At 41.1% G+C, this 24,439-nt stretch overlaps 1 protein-coding gene across 5 annotated transcripts in view; it reads left to right on the top strand.

The window, feature by feature from the left end:
* LOC105490916 (adhesion G protein-coupled receptor F5) overlaps nt 1–24,439 on the top strand; it is a 102,610-nt gene that overhangs the window by 71,386 nt on the left and 6,785 nt on the right. For 3 of the 5 annotated variants that reach the window (XM_011756892.2, XM_011756893.2, XM_011756891.2), the window contains exons 6-17: nt 124–230; nt 1,651–1,709; nt 2,154–2,296; nt 3,728–3,949; nt 5,340–5,543; nt 11,549–11,719; nt 14,791–14,910; nt 15,072–15,281; nt 17,020–17,232; nt 18,961–19,116; nt 21,202–21,410; nt 23,393–23,572. In XM_011756892.2, coding sequence (XP_011755194.2) covers nt 124–230; nt 1,651–1,709; nt 2,154–2,296; nt 3,728–3,949; nt 5,340–5,543; nt 11,549–11,719; nt 14,791–14,910; nt 15,072–15,281; nt 17,020–17,232; nt 18,961–19,116; nt 21,202–21,410; nt 23,393–23,572 — 1,994 coding nt within the window. The remainder of the gene's footprint in view (nt 1–123; nt 231–1,650; nt 1,710–2,153; nt 2,297–3,727; nt 3,950–5,339; nt 5,544–11,548; nt 11,720–14,790; nt 14,911–15,071; nt 15,282–17,019; nt 17,233–18,960; nt 19,117–21,201; nt 21,411–23,392; nt 23,573–24,439) is intronic. The other 2 variants (XM_011756894.2, XM_011756895.2) reach the window with 2 other exon arrangements.

Here is a 24,439-nt window from a genome sequence, read left to right on the forward strand (position 1 = left end):
TGGGAGACAGAGGGAGACTCCATCTCAAACGAACACACAAAAACAACTTACAAATGTTTCTGGTTTGTATATACTCAGACACTAACATAATATTTGTAAATATTGCCCTGTGTTTTTCAACAGATGTTACCCTGAACATGAGAGTCAGACTAAATGTCGGCTTTCAAGAAGACCTCATGAACACTTCCTCTGCCCTCTATAGGTCCTACAAGACCGACTTGGAAACAGCGGTAGGTTTTGGCCCCGAGAGCCTCTTAACCAACAAAGTGTTTGGACTGAACTGAGTCTATAGCATTCACAGTGAACAGTGGCTTGGATCTGTCAGAACTTACGGATGTGGATTTATTATTCTTTTACCTCTGAGATGGTGAATTAATATGTGCTCAAATCAAATCATGTTTAGGGGACAGTGTGGCATCACCTTGACCTATAAGTATAAATTTTTCCCAGTGTGGAACTGTTTCAGATAAGATTTGGTGGCATCAATTCACTAAAACTTATTCAAAGCCCCAAGAACCTATAGCCTACAAGCACCAGTTGGTGCATTTCTATTCTTCACATACCACATGAATGAAACTCCTAACTTTTGGGCAGACAAACCTGTGGCTGAGCGCAGAGGGTTTCAAACCACTCTACACCAGAGGTTGCTAGGCATTCATACCTAAGACAGATATAAATTTATTCACATAAAAATAGAGACTATTCCACCAGTGTTAACTGCCAGTCACTGTCTTAAGTGCTTCACATTGAATTGATTCATCTAAACCTAAACACTTTGCTGGAGTTATCATATTTGGAACAGAGCTTCCCAATGGATGTGTCACAGATTATTACAGGTGGGCTGAGATAATGACTTCCCTTCTCCTGGCAGCTGAGCCCTGCCTTAGGCTGTTAGCAGCCTCCTGCTCATCCCAACATGTCACCCAAATATTGTCATCTCCCATGAGTGCCTTGATGAAGTGCCGCTTCAGAAGAGCTCTTGGATATTTGATTTACATTTCTGGCATTTAATATGTCTGCACAGCAGGAGAACCTCCTCACACACACACTACACTAAATTATATGCTTTGAAAGAGAGAGTTACATAGCAACCACCTAGGTACCTGGCACACCAACCAATCCTGCAGTATGGCAGCCATGAGGATGCCCCTCCAAGACCTCCAAGTACAGGTCATGTAATGGAGCAAGGGTTGCAGCTGCTGCTTCTGAAATCCACGACCATCACTGCTGCTCCCTACCAATGAAGGGGCACAGCACATCTGTGTCTGGCAGATACTGGGACTCCTTGGAAGGCTTTATTGAACCTTTCCAGGTTCGGGCTAGGGTGCTTTTATCCAACCTTCCTTCCCTCTCTTTCATTTGGGGGTCTGATGGCTCTCTCTATCTTCCCTGCTCCCTCCACGTTTTCTTTCCTAGGCATTTTCCTGAGTAAATTTTTTGCCCATTTCATCTAGTGTCTACTTCTTGGAGGACCCAGACTGACATAGATAGGAATTATTTCTTCAGAAATCTAATGCCTACAGTTAACAAAATGGAAGATAATTTTACCTACTGTGATTGGGAATATGTGGTTTTTACTCTGCTTCAGATCTTTTGATACACCTATTTCTAGACTTTGATATATGACACTCATCTTGCTTTATTTTTCAGTTCCGGAAGGGTTACGGAATTTTACCAGGCTTCAAGGGCGTGACTGTGACAGGGTTCAAGTAAGAATACTTTAATTTGGTCATTTCTACTTTGTGGCTGGGATCCATATGGTAGTGAAGGAGGTAAACCCCCTAGAGAGGCATTGTTCATGTGGAATTCTCAGCAGGAGCAGTTTGGTAGAGGAGAAAAAAGTATCTCACCCCTTACAGATGCACCTGTTTAAAAGAGAAAAAGACTTGTGTTCATTCTATACATGTGCAAAAATTTTGGAAGCAAAGATAAGGGATAAGTTTGTAGTCCAAATAGTTCAGAAATACAGAAATGAAATAATGCCATGCAATGATGTCTTTCTACTGGAAGATCCTGCTGGCCAATGAGGACCATAGATTTTCATGCTGCAACAGGCAGTTTGTGCCATTTTGTTTCCTAAGCAAATAAGCCATAAATATCTAGACTCTTCCAGGTCAGTTATTGTTTTACTGAACTGAGTGTTCTCCGTCCAGGTCTGGAAGTGTGGTTGTGACATATGAAGTCAAGACTACAGCACCATCACTTGAGTTAATAGATAAAGCCAATGAACAAGTTGTACAGAGCCTCAATCAGACCTACAAAATGGACTACAACTCCTTTCAAGCACTTACTAGCAGTAAGTGAAATTGTTTAGATATGGTCATGTTATTTACGGTTATGCGTAAACCTAGGAAATTAGCTTATGTTACAATGTCCTCTGGGAAGCTAGACACTCCACTTCCTGACACAGGGGTTCTGTACCACCTCCTCCTCTTATGCCAGCGCCTCCCAATCTGACTAATGCCACTGTACCTGGGGTCTGTGGAAGAGGGGCACAAGGGGGTCACAGAGCCATCTGGGTTTGTGTATTTTCTAAATTAACAGATCCAAAACTAAGTTAAAAAAGTAAAACCAATATTGCAGTGGAGGTTTAAATATTCATAAAATGCACCAATAAGAAATAGAGGGCCATCACTTTAGAGCAGTAGGCCTCAGAGTGTAGCCCTCTGTCATCCAGGCTGGAGTGCAGTAGTATAATCATGGCTCTCTGCAGCCTCTATTTTCCTTGCTCAAGTGATCCTCCTGCTTCAGCCTCTGGGGTAGCTGGAGCCACAGGTGCACACCTCCATACTCGGCTAACATTTTTTACTTTTTATTTATCTTTTTTTTTAGAGATGGGATTTCACTACATCGCCCAGGCTGGTCTCATACTCCTGGCCCCAAGCAATCCTCCCACCTAGCCTTCCAAAGTGTTGGGATTACAGGCATGAGTCACCATGCCTGGCTGTGTTTTTATTTTTATTTGTGAAATGATAAGGCAGTGATCCCATGGATTTTTACTGCCAAAACAATAATAATAGCTACAGTTTCTCCAAGTTACCTCCCAAATGTAACTCTCACTGCTCCTGTTTTCCAGACAGGGGAACTAAGGGCCCAGCCAGTCTAAGCAAGTTCCTCAGGGCCACACAGTTACAGTTGGGACAGAACCAGGATTCAAATCCAAACTTACTATCTATGAAGCTCCCACTCCTACAGAGGTCCATGAGTATTAGGAAATTCTTATTTCTCAAGCAGACTTTATTATAATTAATTAATTTGTTTTTACTTTTCTAAATCATTCAAGACTTAGGTCAGAGCTTTCAATAAGCATGAGATATCAGTTATTGATAAGAAGCAGTTGATATGATTCCAGTCTGTAGCACAGAAACTTTGTATTTAAGTTAGTTTGTGTTTTTTTTTTTCATAAGTAAATGTGCAATTTTCCACCACACTGTTTGAAATATTGAAAATAGCTTTAAAATTTCCATTACTGCCATTAAGGAGCCACAGGGCAAAGACCCCAATCAGGAAACCCTGTCCCTGGTATGTGGCAGGACACACTTCCTCAGGGCTCAGATGCCAGCTGCATGGGGATTGAGTGAGGAGACACATTGCCTCAGCCAGTTCAGCACCACAGATGCTATCAAGACCTCCGAGAGCTCTGTGGTGGTTGTGTCTGGTGAGTAGCATCAATGACAATGACATTTATTCGCTTTGGGATCTTATTACCTTTTCTTCGGGTTTCCAGATGAAACTAAGTTCTCTGTCACACCAGAAATCATCTTTGAAGGGGACACAGTCAGTCTGGTGTGTGAAAACGAACTTTTGTCCTCCAATGTGTCTTGGCGCTATGAAGAACAGCAGTTGGAAATCCAGAACAGCAGTAAATTCTCGATTTACACTGCCGTGTTCAACAACATGACTTCGGTGTCCAAGCTCACCATCCGCAACATCACTCCGGGTGATGCAGGTAGGTCTCCATTCAATAACTTGTGTGAGGAATGGAATGAAGAGCTTGTAAAGAAGCAAATATGTAATAGTGTTTTATGTAGACGTGTAGATAGTGTTTTTCTCTTCCCAAAGAAGTCTCCTGCTTCAGCCTTTCAAAACCGAAAATTAATCCCATGTATATTAGTCTATTTTTATACTGCTATAAAGAACTACCTGAGATTGAGTAATTTATGAAGAAAAAAGATTTAATTGACTCACAGTTCTGCATGGTTGGGGAGGCCTTAGGAAACTTACAATCATGGCAGAAGGCAAAGGGGAAGCAAGGCACATCTTACATGGCAGCAGGAGAGGGAGAGAGGGTCTAGGGAATTGTCAAACATCTGATTTTAAACCATCGGATCTCATGAGAACTCACTCCCTATCATGAGAACAGCATGGGGGAACTGCCCCCATGAGAGAATCACCTACCACCAGGGCCCTCCCTGAACACGTGGGGATTACAATTCGACATGAGATTTGGGAGGGGACACAGAGCCAAACCATATCACCATGGTATTAATTGTTAATTAATTTTAAAGTTAATTATTTTCATTGTTTTATCATCATATATAATTATTGTCATTATTTTGTTTTAGTATATAATATTACTTTATTATTAATTTAATTTTCAACTGATTTAAAAAAAATTTAAAATAGCTTTGTTGAGGAAGGAACTGATATATAATAAACTGTACATATTTAAAACGTCTTGACCCATGTACAGCTGTGAAATCATTACTACAGTCAGGAGAGTGAACATATCCACCATTCTCCCTGCCCTCACCAAATTTTCTGGTTCTCCACTATTATCCCTCCCTTCAGCTTTCTCCTGTCCTCTTGCCCACCCCAAGCAACTACAAAAGCAAGCATAAAGCTTAATTCTTCCCTAAGACTAGTGGTGTACCTGACATATTCTGGAATGTAATAACTGCATTGTAACTCAGATGCCAACGGGGCCATCTCCTTTTCTCTACATGATGAGGTGGGCTATAGACATATGGCTCCTATCACATAGTTGTTGATTTTGATTTACCACATGGTTAAATACTATGGCAATATTATCTATCTTCTTCTAATTCTCCAAGGCTTTTCAATTTTTCTTTCCTACTTCCTTATTAGCAAAGTCCCTAAGATTTCTACTATTTCCTTAGAACATCTCTGTACTCCACTTTGTGGCATCAAAAATATCTGCACTTCCTGAATTCCTGAATGGTTATTTAGGCATTTTTAGACTAAGTCTCAGATGCTTTTGAAAATGATGCTTCATCAAGGACTGTCATTACTGTCATGATCCATGAAATTAGGGTACCATTCCTCTAAGAAAATACACATATGTTGTAATAATGCATGATTTCATGTATTTTATGCAGGTGAATATGTTTGCAAACTGATACTAGATATTTTTGAATATGAGGGCAAGAAGAAAATAGATGTTATGCCCATCCAAATTTTGGCAAATGAAGAAATGAAGGTGATGTGTGACAACAATCCTGTATCTTTGAACTGCTGCAGTCAGAGTAATGTTAATTGGAGCAAAGTAGAATGGAAGCAGGAAGGAAAAATAAGTATTCCAGGTGAGAATGTTAGATAAGCCCTTTTGTAAATAGGTTTTTGCCTCTTGGCCAAGTAGAAATGGGAGATGTGGTGTGTGGAACGGGAAACGTCAGATGGCTGCTATTTTCTGGATTTCAGACTGTGAAAAGGCATTAGGTTTGATGCCAGCTCCAGCTTAGCCACTCTAGAGCAAGACTCCAAAAACATATGCACACAAGTGTCATGCTTTGGTTGTAGATGAGATCCCAGCAGCAGAAGACCCAAGACAGAAGGATCCTGGCATTTTTGGATCTAAAAAAAAAAAAAAAGACAAGAAAAGCTTGTGCTCACCTTCCTTTCATCTTCAGCAAAGAGCTAAGGATGAGGTCACTTGTCATTGAGGTCTGACTTGGAGCTTCTCCTTTCTGTGTGTCTTCTCCTGGTGTCTGGTCCTTCTCACTTCTCTGCCTTTGTATCTATACATGCCTCAATATTTTCTATCTCTGTGCCTCCAGCTTTATCCCTTTCTCTCTGCAGATCTGTTTGTCTCTCAGTCATTTCATATGAATTCTGATCCTATTAGCTTTTGTTTTCAACCTGAAATTTTACCTAAAGTTCCCTACCCTCCAGTTTATATTGATGAATAATAATAATAGTAATAAATTAAAACAGCAATACTCACTCTGTTTTGTATAACAGTTTATGATTAACCCTTTAAAAAATATGTTACTGCTTTTTAAATGCTTGACCACAAATTTGAAACATTTTACTTCCAATTTTCAAATAAGGAAATTGAGGTTCAGATTATATGACTTATCCAAGGTTGTCAAAATATGAAAAAAAAAAAAAAAAAGAAGAAGAAGAAGAAAGAAAGAATTAGGACTCACCAAAGGTCTTGTTTCACAAAACCAGTGTCGTCTTGGCCAAACTATATTGTGCATGCCTGGTGGGCCAGCACTGGAATGAGCTAGTCAGCAGAGTTTGCACAGTATTCTACCTAGAAACTGCATAGAGCAAGATCCAACTCTTCTCTTAAGAAGCAACAGTATAATGTGCTTATCTGTAAAGAAAAAGTCTTTAATGTAAAATGTAGCTTTACCCATGAAATACGTTAGTGTGGGGAACCTTCATTTTACAAAGCCTTAGCTATTTAAATAGATTAAATTATTTTTAAAAAATTATCAGAACAGGGGTGGTGGCTCACGCCTGTAATCCCAGCACTTTCAGAGGCCAAAGCAGATGGATCATCTGAGGTTGAGCATTCGAGATGAGCCTGGCTAACACGGTGAAACCCCATCTCTACTAAAAATACAAAAAATTAGCTAGGTGTGGTGGTGTGCACCTGTAGTCCCAGCTACTCGGGAGGCTGAGGCAGGAGAATCACTTGAACCCGAGAAGCCGACGTTGCAGTGAGTGGAGATCATGCCACTGCACTACAGCCTGGGTGACAGAGTGAGACTGTCTCAAACAACAATAGCAACAACAACAACAACGAAACTATCAATTTACAGGCAAATTTTCCTAAGCACATGTAATTTCCAAAGGAGTTTCACCTGCAAGCATTTGTATTAGACTTTAAAGTACTCAGAAGAAAGGCACGTGGTAACTGTTGAAAATATTAACCCATGATACATGCAGTCACTTCCCTGATTTCTAAGGAAGAGGAGGTGTAGGTATCCTGAAGGAACTGCCAGATGGAAGAAAGACCTTGCACAATTCCTGTGGTACTGGCTCAGAAGCTTTCAACCCCGAAAGGTGAAAAACCTGGCCTTCTGGCAAAGGAACCAGGAAGTCTGTGGCGCAGATGCTTAGAGCGGGATGAATGACTGCAGAACAATGGATTTCCTGCCTCAGGGCTGGCCGCCTAGGGACCTGGCTTCTCTGATGAATTTAGCCTCTGCCCTGGCACCCTGCCCTTCTTTCTCCTGCCCTTGCTGCTTCCTCTCTGCAACTATCTTCTCCAAATTCCACAAGTTCTACTAACAACCATTCTTCCAGGTCTGCAGAACACAATCAAGCAAAAGAATTTACCCAAAGCATTTGGAACTGAATGAGTGACCTCTCAGAAATCGTTGCATATTCAAAGCACTCTGGAAAAGGATGACACAGAAAGGAAATAATCAACAATGGCAGAATTTCTAACTTTAAGAGACTAAAATTCAGTGAAGATTTCCTCCCACATGGGAAAAAAGCGAAGGAGTATTCTTTAAGGGTATCACCATGATCACAAAATAGTTATTGTGGCAGATTCAATGTATTAAACTCTGTTTTTTATTTTGTTTTGTTTTGTTTTTTGTTTGTGTGTTTGTTTTTTGAGACAGAGCCTTGCTTTTGTCACCCAGGCTGGAGTGCAGTGGCACGATCTCGACTCACTGCAACCTCCACTCCCGGGGTTCAGGAGATTCTCGGCCTCAGCCTCCTGAGTAGCTGGGATTATAGGTGCCTGCCACCATACCCGGCTAATTTTTATATTTTTAGTAGAGATGGGGTTTCACCATGTTGGCCCAGCTGGTCTCGAACCCCTGACCTCCGCCCATCTTGGCCTCCTAAAGTGCTGGGATTACAGGTGTGAGCCCCCACACCTGGCCTCAACTCTGTTTTCAATGTTTACATTTATCATCTTGGTTTTTCTCCACTCCCCACCCAAAGTCTTGCAAAGTAGGTACCATCACCACCATGTTATAGAGGAAGGTCTGGGATGTCATCTAACTTTGAATAACAAAATTGTAATTGCATACCTTCTCTTCTCCAGAAAGCAAAGTGCCAACTTATTAGCTATATTCAGTACCTCCCATGCAGGGCCCCTGGTTGCAGAGCCCCAGGGTGTTGTAGGAAACACGATGTGAGTGATGCCAATTTGGAAGTCCTGGTTGTGTTTTCTGAGTTTACCATCTCTTTGGAGCCTTTCTTCACTCTTTCTCTGAATCTCAGCATAACAGAAGTAGTTACTGTTCTCTGAACAAGACCTGCATGCTGCTGCTTCTGTGTTTTTGCTTATAGCAGTGGTTTTCTGAGTTAACAATAGAATCCATTTTTCAAGCAGAATCTTGCATGGCTGTCTAATGCAAGTCTTCTCAACTCAGCACTATTGACATTTTGGGTCAGACAATTCTTTGCTGGTGGAACTGTTCTGTGCATTGTAGGATATTTAGCAGTATCCCCGGCCTGTACCTACAAGATGCCAGTAACATCTTCAGTTGCAACAACCAAAAATGTCTCCACACCTTGCCGAATGTCCTCCAGGGAGGCAAAATTGCCCGTCGTTGACAGCACATCTAATGTGTAGAGCAGACCAAAGTGGAGCTGCTCTCGTTAGAAGAAGGGTGAAGGGATTGGAGCCTACACAGTTTATTATCCTTCCACCACCCAACACAGTACCAGCCCCTGAAGCAGCTTGATGGAATGCCAAGTTTTCCAAGGAGTACGGATTTACTCACACACAACCCACATACAACCACATACCAGAACTACAGCCCCCATTTCTATCTATTAAAATCCTAAATGTCTGTTAAGGCCTAGAGCAAATCTTCCTCTTCTCTGAAATCTTCCCTAATCTCTCAACTAAAACATCCCTCCTTTAATCCACATAATATATTGACTTCTCTCTCATGGAACCTACCCACTGCACACTATCATTATTTCTGTACATCTCTTTATACACTCCTTCTTGCACAGATCATTGTCCTGCACATTAGTTTGGTGAGATAGATGGGTTTTTAAGGATCAGTAAGAGTCAGCAGGAGGGAGAGGGAAGGAGAATATTTCAGGTGTGAATACAGGTATAGAGGCACAAAGCTACAGGGCGTGTTCAAGGCCCAGGAGATGATCTAATTTTTCAGAGAGAGCTATAGAAGAAGATAAAGAGAAGAGAAGCAGATTGGAATCACACTGTGAATAATTGAATATACCAGGCGAAGAGGGATTTTACTGTATTCCGTAGGCAATGGTAAGGTTTCAAAAGTAGAGGACATCAGATGGTGAGAGCCGAACTTAGGAAAAATAAGTTTTAAGGTCTTATAGCCAATAGATTGCAGGGGCAAATAACTGAAAATAGAGACCCAGCTACAATCATGTGCAATAGGCAGACAACAGATAATGGGGCCTGAGCAAGTTACCGTGGGTAGGAGTGGGTAAGACAATAGTGAAATATTTCAGAAGAGTAATCTAAAAGTTTCTTACAATTGAGTAGGGGTAAAAGGTGAGTGCATGCAAGTAATTTAAAATTTTTATTTGGGGAAATGCCAAGAGCAAAGAAAGGACACGTTGGGAGATGTACAGGTTTTATCTGGGGAGAAAAAAGATGAGTTCTTAAATGGACCAATTGAGTTGAAGGTACCTAAGATGTCAGAGCAACACTTGGGAATTTGCTTCTAAAGTTTCCAACAAGAGTGCTGCTCTTAGAAATAGAGTAGGAGTCATCCAAATTTGGGCTATTCTAGAAGCAATAGGTATAGATGAGATTGCCTGGAGAGACGGTAGAGAAAAAGATGAGGAAAGGGGCAACGTTAAGAAGGGGATGAAGGAAAAGAGCCTGAGAGGGAGACCCAGAAGGAGGGATGAGGAGAAAAGAGGGGCAGGAGACATCTAGGACTCAAGCACGCCAAATCAGAGAGAAGGGGTCAGCAGAATGGGATGCTGCAGTCAAAGTAGCATGAGGGGAGGCCACTGTTGGCCTTAAAGGAACACTTTTGGTAGAGGAGAGGGTGAAGAAGGCCAATTGCAAAGACTTGATGAGAAATGGGAGTGAAAAATTGGAGGTGGAAAATGCAGAAGCATCGTGGTATGAAGAGAGGAAGAAATGCAGTGGTGGCTAGGGAGCATTCAGACTGGGGAAAGAACATTTCAGGAAGGGAGACTTGCGTGTATCTGGGGGTTGAAGTGGAGGAAATCTGGGAGGAAAGATTAAAGACACGGGGTGAGGAAGGGCAAAGGATGAAGGGATGTCCTGGAAGAATTGGAAGAAGTGGATTTTCAAAAGATAAGTGGAGGGGTGAGCCTTAGAGATGGGCACAGACACTCGTGTCTGTGAGCTAGGAGGTACTTTAGTCAAGATAGATAAAGAGGGAAATCAGTTTGGTGTTTCAAACAACCTTTCTGGGGTCTAGGGAGAAAATCTAGTTACATGTTGATCAAAATATGTCAAATATAATTGATCAGCCAGGGCTGAAAAAGACACATTTAGGTTGGAACTAATCAAAAGGCTTATTCTTTTTCCTTCATTTTCAGAAGAATTGATAGTGTTTGAAGATTGCCTTAGGAGTGCATGACTGCAGGCAAGGTGGGAGGAGGGAGAGTAAAGGGACTAGAGTAGGAAAAATCAGCCACAAGGTGTTGTAGAACCTGAGGCAAGAGGAAAGATGGCATGGAGGGCATGGTATTTCTGCGAAAGGAAAGAAGGGTATGGAAAGGGAGCTATTTTGAAGGAGAAACTGCTGGTAACTGAGAATGCATGAAGTTGAAGTTGAAGATTTCACTAAAACATAGAGATTTAAACAGGGAACATGCTGTGAAAAAAGCTCAAATAATATGAATATCAGGTGCCCCAGTATTGCTTCTTCCTCTTTTTAATGATCATAGTACTCTAAATAATCTGTCATGTGTTCTTCCAGTTAAATCACACCCAAACAGCTTGCTTCTCTTTTTCATTGTTCACATTCTAAAAACCATCGCTCATGGTCTTTGTTAGAGCAGGACTCAGTCAGGTACTTTTCTAAGAGTTTATGTATATTATCTCATTTAACCTTACGGTGGTCCTGGGAAGTAAGTGATATTATTAATCCTCATTTTATATCTGGAGAACTGAAGCACAAGGTGGTTAAGTGACTGTCTCAACAATATCTTGCTAGTAAGTGATGGAGTTTGGGATCTGAAGCCAGGCAACCTGGATACAGTCTGCAGACCTAATCACCATAAACCCCTCCTCTCCATTCAGAGAAGAAATCTATTTAAATAGTAACTCCTTTTGTGAAAAAAATGATTTGACCTCTTTGCTACTAAATAAAGGAGTTAGCCCGCTGGGATGGCAACAATTTGCTTCTCATTACAGGAACCCCTGAGACAGACATAGATTCTAGCTGCAGCAGATACACTCTCAAGGCTGATGGAACCCAGTGCCCAAGCGGGTCTTCTGGAACAACAGTCGTCTACACTTGCGAGTTCATCAGTGCCTACGGAGCCAGAGGCAGTGCAAACATAAAAGTGACATTCATCTCTGTGGGTAAGGACTCTCCCTAGAATTTTTAGCCACGAATAAGTCCCACCTTAAATAAGTGCTGCCACTGAACTATGAGCTATGGAAATATCTATGAGTAAAATAATGGACAGAGAGGTAGTGTGGTTAGGGCAAATCACACAATGGGAGATAGAAAAGGATTTCCCTCTCTGCCATTTAAATTCAGAGGGAGTGTTTTAACAATTGGGGATGGTTGTGGTAGGACACAGTGGTTCCCAGGAAGGAACCCCAGGGCATTCTCTGAGTAAGGCAGGAGGTGGAGTGGGAAGTAGGGTTTCTCACTCAGGTTATCCCTATTATCATTGAATGTGTAATGAGGATAATGTCTCTAATTTTCCCCTTTTCCCTCATTACCTGGTTCTCCCATTCTTGAATTCCAACATCCTGGCTTACTCCCCGCTACCCCTCAACACCCTCCCTCATTCCTCCTCTCCCATTTCACCTGTTCCAGAGACAATGCTGCAGAAAGCCTTAGTAATCTGATTCTTTTTTTTTTTTTTTTTTTTTTTTTTTTTTTGAGATGGAGTCTCACTCTGTCGCCCAGGCTGGAGTGCAGTGGCGCGATCTCGGCTCACTGCAAGCTCCGCCTCCAAGGTTCACGCCATTCTCTTGCCTCAGCCTCCCGAGTAGCTGGGACTACAAGCGCCCGCCACCTCGCCCGGCTAATTTTTTTTTTTTGTATTTTTAGTAGAGACGGGGTTTCACCGTGTTAGCCAAGATGGTCTCGATCTCCTCACCTCGTGATCCACCCTCCTCGGCCTCCCAAAGTGCTGGGATAGTAATCTGATTCTTTCTGGTTATTTTGTGGTTGGAATGAATGATTTGTTAGTCTCTAAATTAATTGTTTAGGTAGGCTTCTTAAAATTGTCATTTCTCCTTATATCAAAGCATTATGATTTCACCCCACGTGTAAAAAGAGGACATTCAGACTTGTTTTTCCACCTGTCTTACAAAAAATCAACAATTTAGATTAATCATTAGGCCCTTTTTGAACAAGTTTAGAGAAAGGACTGATATAAGCAATACTTAAATGTTTTCTGCTATTGTGACTTAGCATTTTTACAAAGATCAAGATTATGTTTATGTGGGCATAATCTATCTATCTATCTAATATATATCTATGATATATAATATATAGCTATATAATAATCATATATCTACAGGTAGAGCAGTTTTGCATTCCTAGTTTTAACACAAAGAGTTGTGTTATGTTCAAATAATCAAAACTGTTCTCACTATAGAAAACTGCAAATTGCTCAAAATACTCATGAGCTCTTCTAGGGAAATAATGCTTTCAGATAAAACTAATCTTTCTCCAAATTATTTAACATAACTTTACCTCTATCCGCAAAACTGGGGCCTGTCTTAGGGACGTGTTAAGCCTTTACTGAAAATCACTGGTCTGGTCCTTTGGAATCTCATCAGAGAGTCAAGAGGACCAAATTCATGGTTCCATGAGCCTTCTTCTTTTTACTCACAGAAATAGCTAAGCCTTAGAGAGCCATCTCAAGATGCCTATGGCTGGGAAAGGCAATGCAGGGACACATTACGCCTTCCTTGAGTGGCTTTGGGCTGTGTCTGAACATTTGAATCCCAGCTTCTGATGGTAACTGTGAAAAGCCCTGATGTCATTGGATTATGATTAAGAATAAGATTTTTAGGCCAGTCATGGTGGCTCGTGCCTGTAATCCCAGCACTTTGGGAGGCCAAGGTGAGCAGATGACTTAAGCCTAGGAGTTTGAGATTAGCCCTAGCAACATGGCAAAGCCCTGTCTCTACCAATGAAAAATAAAAATAAAATTAGCCAGGCATGGTGGTGTGTGCCTGTAGTCCCAGCTTCTTGGAAGGCTGAAGCAGGAGGATCAATTAAGCCCAGAAGGTTGAGGCTACAGTGAGCCATGATTGTGCCAACCTGGGTGACAGAATGAGACCCTGTCTCAAAAAAGAAAATAATAATAATAATATTAATAATAAGATTTCACACTGACTGGGAAAGTAGGCCAGCAGCAGTGGGCTCACAAAATGAAGCTTTTGACTTACAGAAGACTGAAGTGAATGGTGTTTTGAAATATCAACCATGTAAAGATATACTCAAAGAGAAGTGGACAGTTAGACTAAAATAGTGGGAGGTTCATACAAGGTTTTATGTTTGTAATAGTCTTATTAATATTTTTGATTAGTAATTTTCCATGAACCTGTGAGAAGCTTCTTAGAGGAGTATATATATAGTGAAATTAATTACATATAAAGACTTATATTACTGTAGTTATAGTTATAATTAACGTACCCATACATCCCAGTTTACCTGAGACAGTGCAGGTGTAATTATTAGGTTAGTGCAAAAGTAATTGTGTTCTTAGCCATTACTTTTCAGCCAACTTATATTTGGGCAATACGCTCTATGATTCTTGTACTTAAAATGTAGTTCCAGAATTCACTTTCACTTTTTTTTTTTTTTTTTTTTTTGAGACGGAGTCTTGCCCTGTCGCCCAGGCTGGAGTCCAGTGGCGTGATCTCCGATCTCCGCTCACTGCAAGCTCCACCTCCCGGATTCACGCCATTCTCCTGCCTCAGTCTCCCAAGTAGCTGGGACTACAGGCGTCCGCCACACGCCCGGCTAATTTTTTGTTTTGAGTAGAGACGGGATTTCACCGTGTTAGCCAGGATGGTCTCGATCTCCTGACCTCGTGATCCGCCCACCTCAGCCTCCCAAAGTGCTGGGATTACAGGCGTGAGCCACGGCGCCCGGCCCACTCTTTCACTTATTAAGCACTGACTGTGTACTAGACCCAGTATTGAGTACTGGAGATGCAAAGACACAGAGGCTACAGGTCTGCCCTTGAGGGCTCACATTTTTATGGAGGAGAGATATTAAAAGAGAGAAAATAATACACAATGTGGCATTATTAAAAAGTATTTTAAAAGAGTAGAGGTTGAGATTATTAGAGGAACCCGGCCATTTGTTCTCCCTTGAGATGTTACAGAGGAGGTTGGAGGGAAGCTTGGGATAAGGCGACACTCCTAAGTTTGCAACCTTTTACCCTGCTAATCATCAGGAGATAATTCCAGCCACAAAAGTGAAGTGCACGAGGTCCTAAGGCATGTGATGGAAATGAGTACAGTGCAGAGCACCACCAGGAACAGCCTAGAAACAAGTAAAGCCCAGGAGCAGCAAGGTACCAATCCTACCTTGACATGAGTAGAGTCAGGATGGTTCATTTTTTTTTTTTTTTCTGTCCCTCTCTGAAGTTTCACTCATGTGTTAATGTCCCCAGAGATACTACACATTGAACTTGTTGTCAGTGTTCTTTTGTCTGTATTGTTTGCCTTTTTTTAGCCAATCTAACAATGACCCCGGACACAATTTCTGTTTCTGAGGGACAAAACTTTTCTATAAAATGCATCAGTGATGTGAGTAACTATGATGAGGTTTATTGGAATACTTCTGCTGGAATTAAAATATACCAAAGATTTTATACCACGAGGAGGTATCCTGATGGAGCAGAATCAGTACTGACAGTCAAGACCTCGACCAGGGAGTGGAATGGTGAGTGGAAGGCCGGAAACCGTATTGTGCTGCCTGGGCTCTTGGAAACACGCAATAATAGTTACTATCTGTGTGGGGTCTGCTCTGAGACATGCCTATGCCAGTCACTTTAAATTCAATATGTCTTCACACTTAATGCAACTGTCCTTTGAGGGAAGATGCCATTATTTCCATATTTACAGATGAAGTAAATATGATCAAACAACTTAAGTTGTAGAGCCAGGAATGGAACTAGTGTCTCTAATTCCAGACCCTGGGCTCTTGCCATGAAGTTATGAGGATTGTTTTTAAAAGTACTTTCACTAGACACTTGTGAGTGTTTGACCCAACTGTGCTTTAGGATGGCTAGGTAAAGATTTTATAAGTCTGGTTCCCAAAAAAGGAACACATTTTAATTTCCTGTTTACCTCTATCCATTGTTTGTTTTGTGAGGAACTGCAAATCTTTGAAAGCAAAGAGAAATTGGTAGACAAAACTGCTACAATAATAGGTCATATTTATTGAGCACTTAACTATGTGATAGGCACTATGCAAAGTATTTAAATGTGTTAATTCATGTGGAAAAATAAACCTAGAGGATACTGTTATTATTAACCCCATTTTACAGATGAGGAAACTGAGATTCAGTAAAGTTAAGTAAATTACCCAAGGTTATACATCTGGCAAGTGGCAGAGCCAGGATGCAAACTCAGATTGACTAGCTCTAGTGGCCAACTCTTAGCCACTCCACTCTGAAGCCTTTCATTAACTATGAGATTAATCAGTCTAGATTCCGTGAGTCCTGTGTCTTCTTCATATTTTCATATAAGGCCGAGGCAACATTGTAGAAATAGCTAGTTATTGTTTGGGCTGGACTTGATAGTATACAGTCAGGAAATGGAAGTACTTTTCTTCCAGACTGACTCAATCCTGCTCTGTCCAATTACTCTTTCCTACTAAAAGCCAATAACCCACGAATAATTTTAGTTTTTCCAGTCACATTGATCTATCAAACAATCCCACAATCAGTTACTGAAAAGTCATATTCTCTCCTAAATCTACTATACTGTCATTTTATATTCAATTGAAATTCCCTCTTCCCTCCAGCAGAAATTAAAAGGAGTTTCCTTTCTTTCCTTGTTCGCCTTCTGGTTAGCTGCTGCTTCTGACTTTTCCAGAGCTGGGGCAAAGGGAAGCAATGTAAAGAAAATTGAAGGGCCTTACTTCACTGTAGGTGCCCTGTAATCTTGCTGTGTGTCTCCATGGCAGCTGCCCAAATGATGACTTGTCCTCTGGGGCCATGATGAGCAGGGGCCTGCTCACTTAGAGATGGGAGACAGGGGCGTCATAACACCACAGTGTTCCATCAGATTAACAATTATTTTCAAAAAAGTCCCCACCCCTGCACACGCCAAAGCTCCCATTTATTCCTTCGGTTGGTAGAAAAGCCTTAGAGTAGTAATTGAAAACCTGGTTTGAAATCCAATTTTGCCGCTAACAGGCTGTTTGGCCTTGAATAAGCTGCTTAATTTTATTTGAAAGTAAGTGCATATTTATGTGGTCATTGGTTAGTCCTTCAAATGCATGGAGAATCCAGGAGAGGAGTCAATCAAGCATTTTTTCCTCCAGTGTCCAGGAAGGTATGGTATTCCTTTACTAAAGCTTGAGAGGGAAAATTAAGGCTCTTCTTAACCTTCCCAGCAGATCGCCTGAAGGGCGATTATTTCATTCCGTCTCATTTTTGCTGTCTTCTACTCAGGAACCTATCACTGCATATTTAGATATAAGAATTCATACAGTATTGCAACCAAAGACGTCGTTGTTCACCCGCTGCCTCTAGAGCTGAACATCATGGTTGATCCTTTGGAAGCTACAGTTTTATGCAGTGGTTCCCATCACATCAAGTGCTGCATAGAGGAGGATGGAGACTACAAAGTTACTTTCCATATGGGTTCCTTGTCCCTTCCTGCTGGTAAGATGCTGATTGCTGAATTGTTAGAGTATATTATTTCACATATGTGGAGTCTAAAAATTTACTCTTAAAATAGGGATCAAGAGACATATGACTGTATCAGAGATAGAATTAACAGAGTAGAATCCCATGAGTCTTTGTTATCTTCTATTTTGCTATGTGGCTGGTGGTTCATTGGTTTGTAGTACAGTCTTGGGAGTTTGCAATGGTGGAGCCCCCCCCCCTTTTTTTTTTAACTGGGAGAAGTTGAAAAAAGTATTGAGATACCTTCTAAGGAATATGGCAGACTAGACATTCTGACAGTCTTTTCCTCCATGCTGTAAAGTTGCATGCCACAAAACTGCCATGAAAATCCTTTTAAAGGCATAATTGAGCATGTAAGAAAGTATGAGAAATAACCAAGTGCCAAAAAAGTAAAGGAAAATAAAATAGAAATGATGCTTTAATGCTGGAGCTTCCCTGTGGGCATTTGCCAATGTCAGAAACCCAGAACCTTGGATTTTAAGGCTCCAGAGGGCATAAAAATAAAGACTGTGCTCCCTAAACTGCACCTGGGCACTCCCACCCCATTGACACAATGTCAAGACCTTCAAAAATGACATGTTCAGTAAAAGACTAAGCTAGGAAAACAAAATTCATCTGCCAGAGTTGAGACCTTGGCCTCATCTCTGGGTGGACAAAAGGTTTCCCCCCAGAAATATAGTTGTCCTGCCATCACCCGGGTTTGGGCTTTGAATTTATATTTCCTATGTGGTTCATGAGTGCCAACCTAAGTTTAAAGTTGTCCATTGGTAGCACCCTATGTCAACTAGCTAAAGAAGAAAAAAAAAATCAAAGTCTCTCTGGTAGATGGAGACCTTAATCCAGATCCCCAGGGATTCCCAGAGATTAAGGTCAACCAGTATGAGCTCACAACCCAAAATCTCAAAACACAGACAACTTCATGAGGGATTTACAAGCTCATTCATTCTTTCAATAACTATTCTGGAGGAGTTACTCAACGCAAGACACCATAGTAGGCAATGAAAGGGAGAAAAAAGAAGTGGGGCACATATTTTAATATCTAGAAGGGCCCATGCCATAAAAGGCAATGCATATAATATAAAATATCCAAACAGAATAATACAGACTGAAAAAACAGTGGAAGTTCAGAAAAGTGGGGACTCAATAAACACTGTAGTCTTTAAAGAAGGCTGCATGGTAGAGGGATATAATCAATCTGGATTTTGACATATGCAACATTTCAACATTCTGTGTTTAATATGCATACATTCAGTGCTTTCTATGTGTCAGATACTGAGCTGAGCACCAGGAGATGGAAAGATAAATATGACAAGGTATTTTCTCTCCAGGAGCTTGTGGTCTAGTAGAGAAGACAAACTCACGAATAGGTGACTATGTACCAATATGGTAAAGGCAGAATAGGATAAATACTCAGAGCATGATGAAATTTAGATAGAAAGAAGGATTTGTGGGATGCTGAAAAGTCATTCTGAATGTCAAAAATGTGTGACTTGGAGTCATGAAGAGTAGAGAAGTTTTGGCTAGCACACATGCAAAGGTGGGCTTACATACTTCTAAGAGTCAGAGGTAAAACCTGTTAAAAATGAATGTGGCACATTCCTGGGGAAAGCTTGGACAGGTTTATTCATATTAGGTTATCTTAACACAATTTGTGCATTAGAGACTCATGTTGTGACTTAATTCTTTCAATAATTCTGTCTTTAGAAAAAGAAGTTAACAAAAAACAAGTGTGCTACAAACACAATTTCAGCGCAAACTCAGTTTCCTGGTGTTCAAAAACTGTTGATGTGTATTGTCACTTTACCAATGCTGCTAATAATTCAGTCTGGAGCCCATCTATGAAGCTGAATCTGGTTCCTGGTAAGAACGTTTTAAATTACTTTAAGATGTTATAGTCAGGGCAGGGATTTATTTATTTATTCACTCCCTCATTCATCCCCATTCAATAAACATGTTAAATACCCTCACTGTGGTAGGCCCTAGGCTCACCATGGGGGTATTTAAAAGAAAAGAAATAAGCCATGTCCCCTGACCTCAAGCCTGGGGGAGAAATCTATGTGATAAAAAATGTTATTGGCTGGGTGCTGTGGCTCACGCCTATAATCCCAGCACTTTGGGAGGCCAAGATGGGCAGATCACGAGGTCAGGAGATCAAGACCATCCTGGCTAATATGGTGAAACCTCGTCTCTACTAAAACTACAAAAAATTAGCCAGGCATGGTAGCATGCATCTGTGGTCCCAGCTGCTCAGGAGGCTGAGGCAGGAGAATCGCTTGAACCCAAGAGGTGGAGGTTACAGTGAGCCAAGATCGTGCCACTGCACTCCAGCCTGGGCGACAGAGAGATTTTGTCTCTCTCTCTCTATATATATATATATATTCTTACATGTAATATGGTAAAAGCTAAATATAAATGTTGTGGGTGGCTTAACTCTGCTGAAGGCAGGTGGGGAAAAAGGGATCAGGAAAGCATTGCAGGTGAAATGAGACTTCAGCTGAGTCAGGAGGCTAAGGAGTTCACCAGGCAGATAGCAGTGGACAGTATCTGGACATGGTTGAGATCCTCTGAAGTTTCAGTAAAGGGAAGGTGTCCCCTTGAGGTCAGGGGACATGGCTTATTTTCTTTTCTTTTATTTCTGAGACAGGGCTACATAAAACCAATTGATCTCAAGAATAGGCGACTGCCTTTCCCATCCTTTGCCACCACTGTGTCAACTTGACATCGCATAGTATCTTTGAGGTGAAAGGTCATGATTTATGGAGTCATTGCTATGCTAGCCCATGCTGGGGAGCTCCCCACAGCAGCAGAGAGGGATAGATCATCCTAATATAAGGTCATCTTCAGGGAGGATCTTATGTTAAGGCAAGGGATAAATGATGTTCCTGGGCTTCTACCATAAGCAACTCCTCATGCTCCTAAATCATCCCAGTAATAGGACTTGTGATAGACAAAGGATCATTATCACCAAGTTTGTTTGAGTTTACTGAATGGTTTGTGGTCATTCTCATATGTTGGCAACTATCCCCTGGACACCAAAACAGGAAACCATTTAGAGTCACTATCCCCCGACCTTGCCTCGCACAAGTACAGCCCCTCCAGGGTGCAACAAATGTCACCTCTTCTTTTCCCCCTCACTCATCTTAGCCAACACATTTTACTCACTTATCTTTGTTCTTCTCCTCTTTCTATATACCAGATATGGTTTTGCTTCTTTTTCCTTGTAGAACATTACTTATTTAAGATTTGTATAGAGTGGTTAAGATCTTAATTAATGTTAAAAAAAAAAAGTTGGTGAGGGAGGGGTCTCATCAGTGTCAGGGTCCACTGGACATGAGAGATTCCACATGGGGTCCACTGGACGTGAGAGATTCCACAGCAAGTGTCATTTCCCCATCCTTGCCTGGTCATAAGAAGAGATGAAATAGAATCACCTTTAAGGGAAACCAGAAGGAACAAATGCTTAAACATATAGATTAGAATATTCAGGTTATGGGTACCTGGTGTTCCTACCACCAATTATGTCTTTGGATTATGGCAGTGATTCTCAACTTTGACAGCACACTGGAATCACCAGGGAGGCTTAAAAACCTGCTGATGCCTAAATCCCAGCCTTGACAATTCTGATTTACTTAGCCCGGACACTGGTGTTTTCAAAAGCTCCCCCACTGATTCTAATATGACACAGTTGAGAATCTCCAGATTAAGGTATAAAATTCTATTAGGAAAAGCAAATTCAGATTAGAGAAGTCAGGTTCACGTGGAAAGCAGAGAGGGGCTTTGGAAAATCAGGGGCAAAATTAAGAAATTGGGTGGCTCTGAAAAGGTGACTGAAAGTAAAGAGAAATATGAATTCAAACATCAAAATTTGACCTTGGCCTGACCGTATTTCTACTATCTTGTCTCTTCCTTGCAATTATCCCTTTTATTTCAATGTTTCCAACACAGGGGAAAACATCACATGCCAAGATCCCATAATAGGTGTCGGAGAGCCCGGGAAAGTCATCCAGAAGCTATGCCGGTTCTCGAACATTCCCAGCAGCCCTGACAGTCCTGTTGGTGGGATCATCACTTACAAATGTGTAGGCTCCCAGTGGGAGGAGAAGAGAAATGACTGCATCTTTGCCCCAGTAAACAGTCTGCTCCAGATGGCTAAGGTGATCCTTAAAGCTTCTACTCTGAGCTCTTGGTGGGGCAATCTGTCTGGCTGATCATATTTCTCAGCACTTAGGAAAATGGGTTTGGTGCTGCTTTGTGTTGCTCCGAAACTACGTTTATTTGTGTATTTCCAAATAAAACGCACACAAACACGACAAAATGCCTCGATTCAAATACTAAGACAACTAAGTATGTGTTCTGCTCTCAGACCTGCTAGATACCTTAACCTTGACTTCTCAGTACCACGTGTTCCATACCTCCAGGGGGCAGCAGTATTATCCTCTCTCTTATTGCTCTCCTTTGGGTAGTTTTGGTATCAAGAAAATTGCTATAATCCTTTCAGGAAAAGGAGCAATATAAAAAAACAAACTTCATCAATTTCTTAAAAAAAAAAATAGCTGGACTTGATGCTCTTACAGGTATGAGATTTTCTCACTACTTGGAAATAACTTGTACTTTTGAAGAAGCAACTACCCTGCCTCTCTTACCTACTATAGAGGTTACCGCTATGTAACAGGGGAGAAGTTACTTTCTTTCCGTCAACATAAATAAATGGTACCTCCACACTTGATTTGCTGTTAGACTTCTAAAATTCCATGAATTACATTTAAAAAATTCTGGTGATACAACTGGTGATGTTATAGCCAATGATGACATCTTCAGACAACCAATTCCAAATCCTCTCACCACTAGGAAAATAATTGGAAAAAAAAGGGTAATACTTATTTGTGTTTTGTCTAATTAACTTCTATCTCGCCTCTTATCTCACACCAAATTTATTAAAATATCTACTATGTGCAAAGCATGATTATAGGTGCTGTCAAGGTAAATGGGCCAAATCAGATCTTGGTCTCTGATTTGATAAAGAATATAATCGAATTGGGTAGTTACATACACATTAATTTGGCTAAGATACATTAAGAAGATCTGCTTGAAAAGAAAAAAAGGCATCAGAGCTGGACCTTGATGGATGAGGCATGAGGGCTATAAATTATCCCAATAAAGAAAGATAGAAATTGTAATCTGAACTCGATGTCGGCCCAAGTCCCAATTCTAGATACCTACACACATTTTCAATGGAAAAGGATCATGCTGCTCTATCATGCTTCTTTTGATTTATCCATTCAGCATATACTTGCTGGGTACTTACTGTGTGCTGAGATATATGACTTGTACTATGTTAGGAATTATGGGAATGAGAAGCATGCAAAGAAATGTAGCACATGGTTCATGTTGTTAAGGAGCTTATAATTTAATTGGAGCAATATTGAAATTAGAACACAAGATGACACTACTAGAGATGCCACAAATGAAAGTATGTTATATAAAACCAATACTTATGCATTCAGAGGAAGGAACTTTCCTGGGTTGGAACTTTCAACAAATGCTTTTCATAAAAGACAGAATTTGAGCTATTCTATGCATATAAGGAAGAGAGAGTTAGAAAGCAGAAGTGTAATCATTATAGGTAGGGTGACCATATAATCTATCATCCAAGTCGGGACACATTTTGAGAATATAAGAGGGCACTCTTAATAATTACACTAGCAGAAAAGGTATAAACCAGACCAGTCCCTGGAAAATTGGAAGGGTCAGTCACTTTAATGGCTGGCAGGGTAACCGATATGAGGAAAACCAAAGAGTGGCAACTGTGCTTCCATGCCAACTATCCAAGTGACCGTTGCACTCAACCTTAACCTACTTCTCTAGCAATCACATCTAGCTTCCCTTTTTTGTTTTAGTTAGCTATCAGGTTGACATAGGTTTGTTCCCCTTCTCTGTGTGGCTTTATGTCATATTCTGTTCTGAAGAGCGTGCATGGAGTGCTTAAGAGATAAGCGCATCATCTTACGGGACATATTGATGGAAATGGAGCAAAAAGGAAACTACAGATGTGAGAGATTTTGCCAGGGGTGGATCAGCGGGATTCGATAGCTGAACTGACTGGTAAATTTTTTTGTGTTGACTTTTGTTTTGCTAGGCTTTGATCAAGAGCCCCTCTCAGGATGAGAAGCTCCCTACATACCTGAAGGATCTTTCTATTAGCATAGACAAAGTGGAACATGAAATCAGCTCTTCTCCTGGGAGTCTGGGAGCGATTATTAACATCCTTGATCTGCTCTCGACAGTTCCAACCGAAGTAAATTCAGAAACGATGATGGTGAGTTTGCCTAACCTTTGCAGGAGTTTTGGGTCTTACCTTTTCACCCCTCAGAATTTGTGTTCAAGAAACATAATTCCTCCCCATTGCAGCTTCTCTGTCTTTTCCAGAGCAATGCTTAGGATAGTTCTGCCAGCTACAGCTTTTAGGATATTAGGAAATGTTTCCAGTATTCATTTTGCGACCTTAGGAATATTTCTTAGTGAATCTCTGCTTTATTTTCTTCATTAAAATGGAATAAATTTGTACTTGCTTTCCAGAAAAACTAGGAATTAAATGTTTTCAGAATATACAAGATGAGATTCTCGAAGGTCTAGCACTAAATGTGAACTTTAAAGCAATCGTGGGAGGATAGGTTCTGGAAGCGTAGCAGTTCTGGGAGAATAGAGAATTCACCCGCAAGAGTTCAAATGTAGAGGCTTTAATGAAGGGATACCTACAGAGGTAAAGACAGGGTTAACAAACAAACAAATAAACAAGGGGTGGTGAAGCACTCAGAGACCAGCAACATTTAGAAGCCATTATCACCCCTTAGGTAAAAGAGGAAATAGTGCAAACAGAGCCCAGTGAGAACTGAAGCCTTAGAGGTGGGACCAGTCAGCAGGAGCTTTAGTCTTGGAAGGCCAGAGCTATAACCAGACATGTGCTGAGGACAAAGGGGACTGGAGCGGGGAGAGCAGTGAGCACCAGGAAAAATGTATCTCTGCCTCCCAGGTTCAAGCGATTCTCCTGCTACAGCCTCCCAAGTAGCTGGGATTACAGGCACTTTGGGAGGCCGAAGCTGATGGATCACCTGAGGTCAGGAGTTCAAGACCAGCCTGGCCAACATGATGAAACCCCATCTCTACTAAAAATACAAACTTAAGA

The sequence above is a fragment of the Macaca nemestrina genome, chromosome 5, assembly GCF_043159975.1.
Source record: "Macaca nemestrina isolate mMacNem1 chromosome 5, mMacNem.hap1, whole genome shotgun sequence".
Classification (NCBI taxonomy): domain Eukaryota; kingdom Metazoa; phylum Chordata; class Mammalia; order Primates; family Cercopithecidae; genus Macaca; species Macaca nemestrina.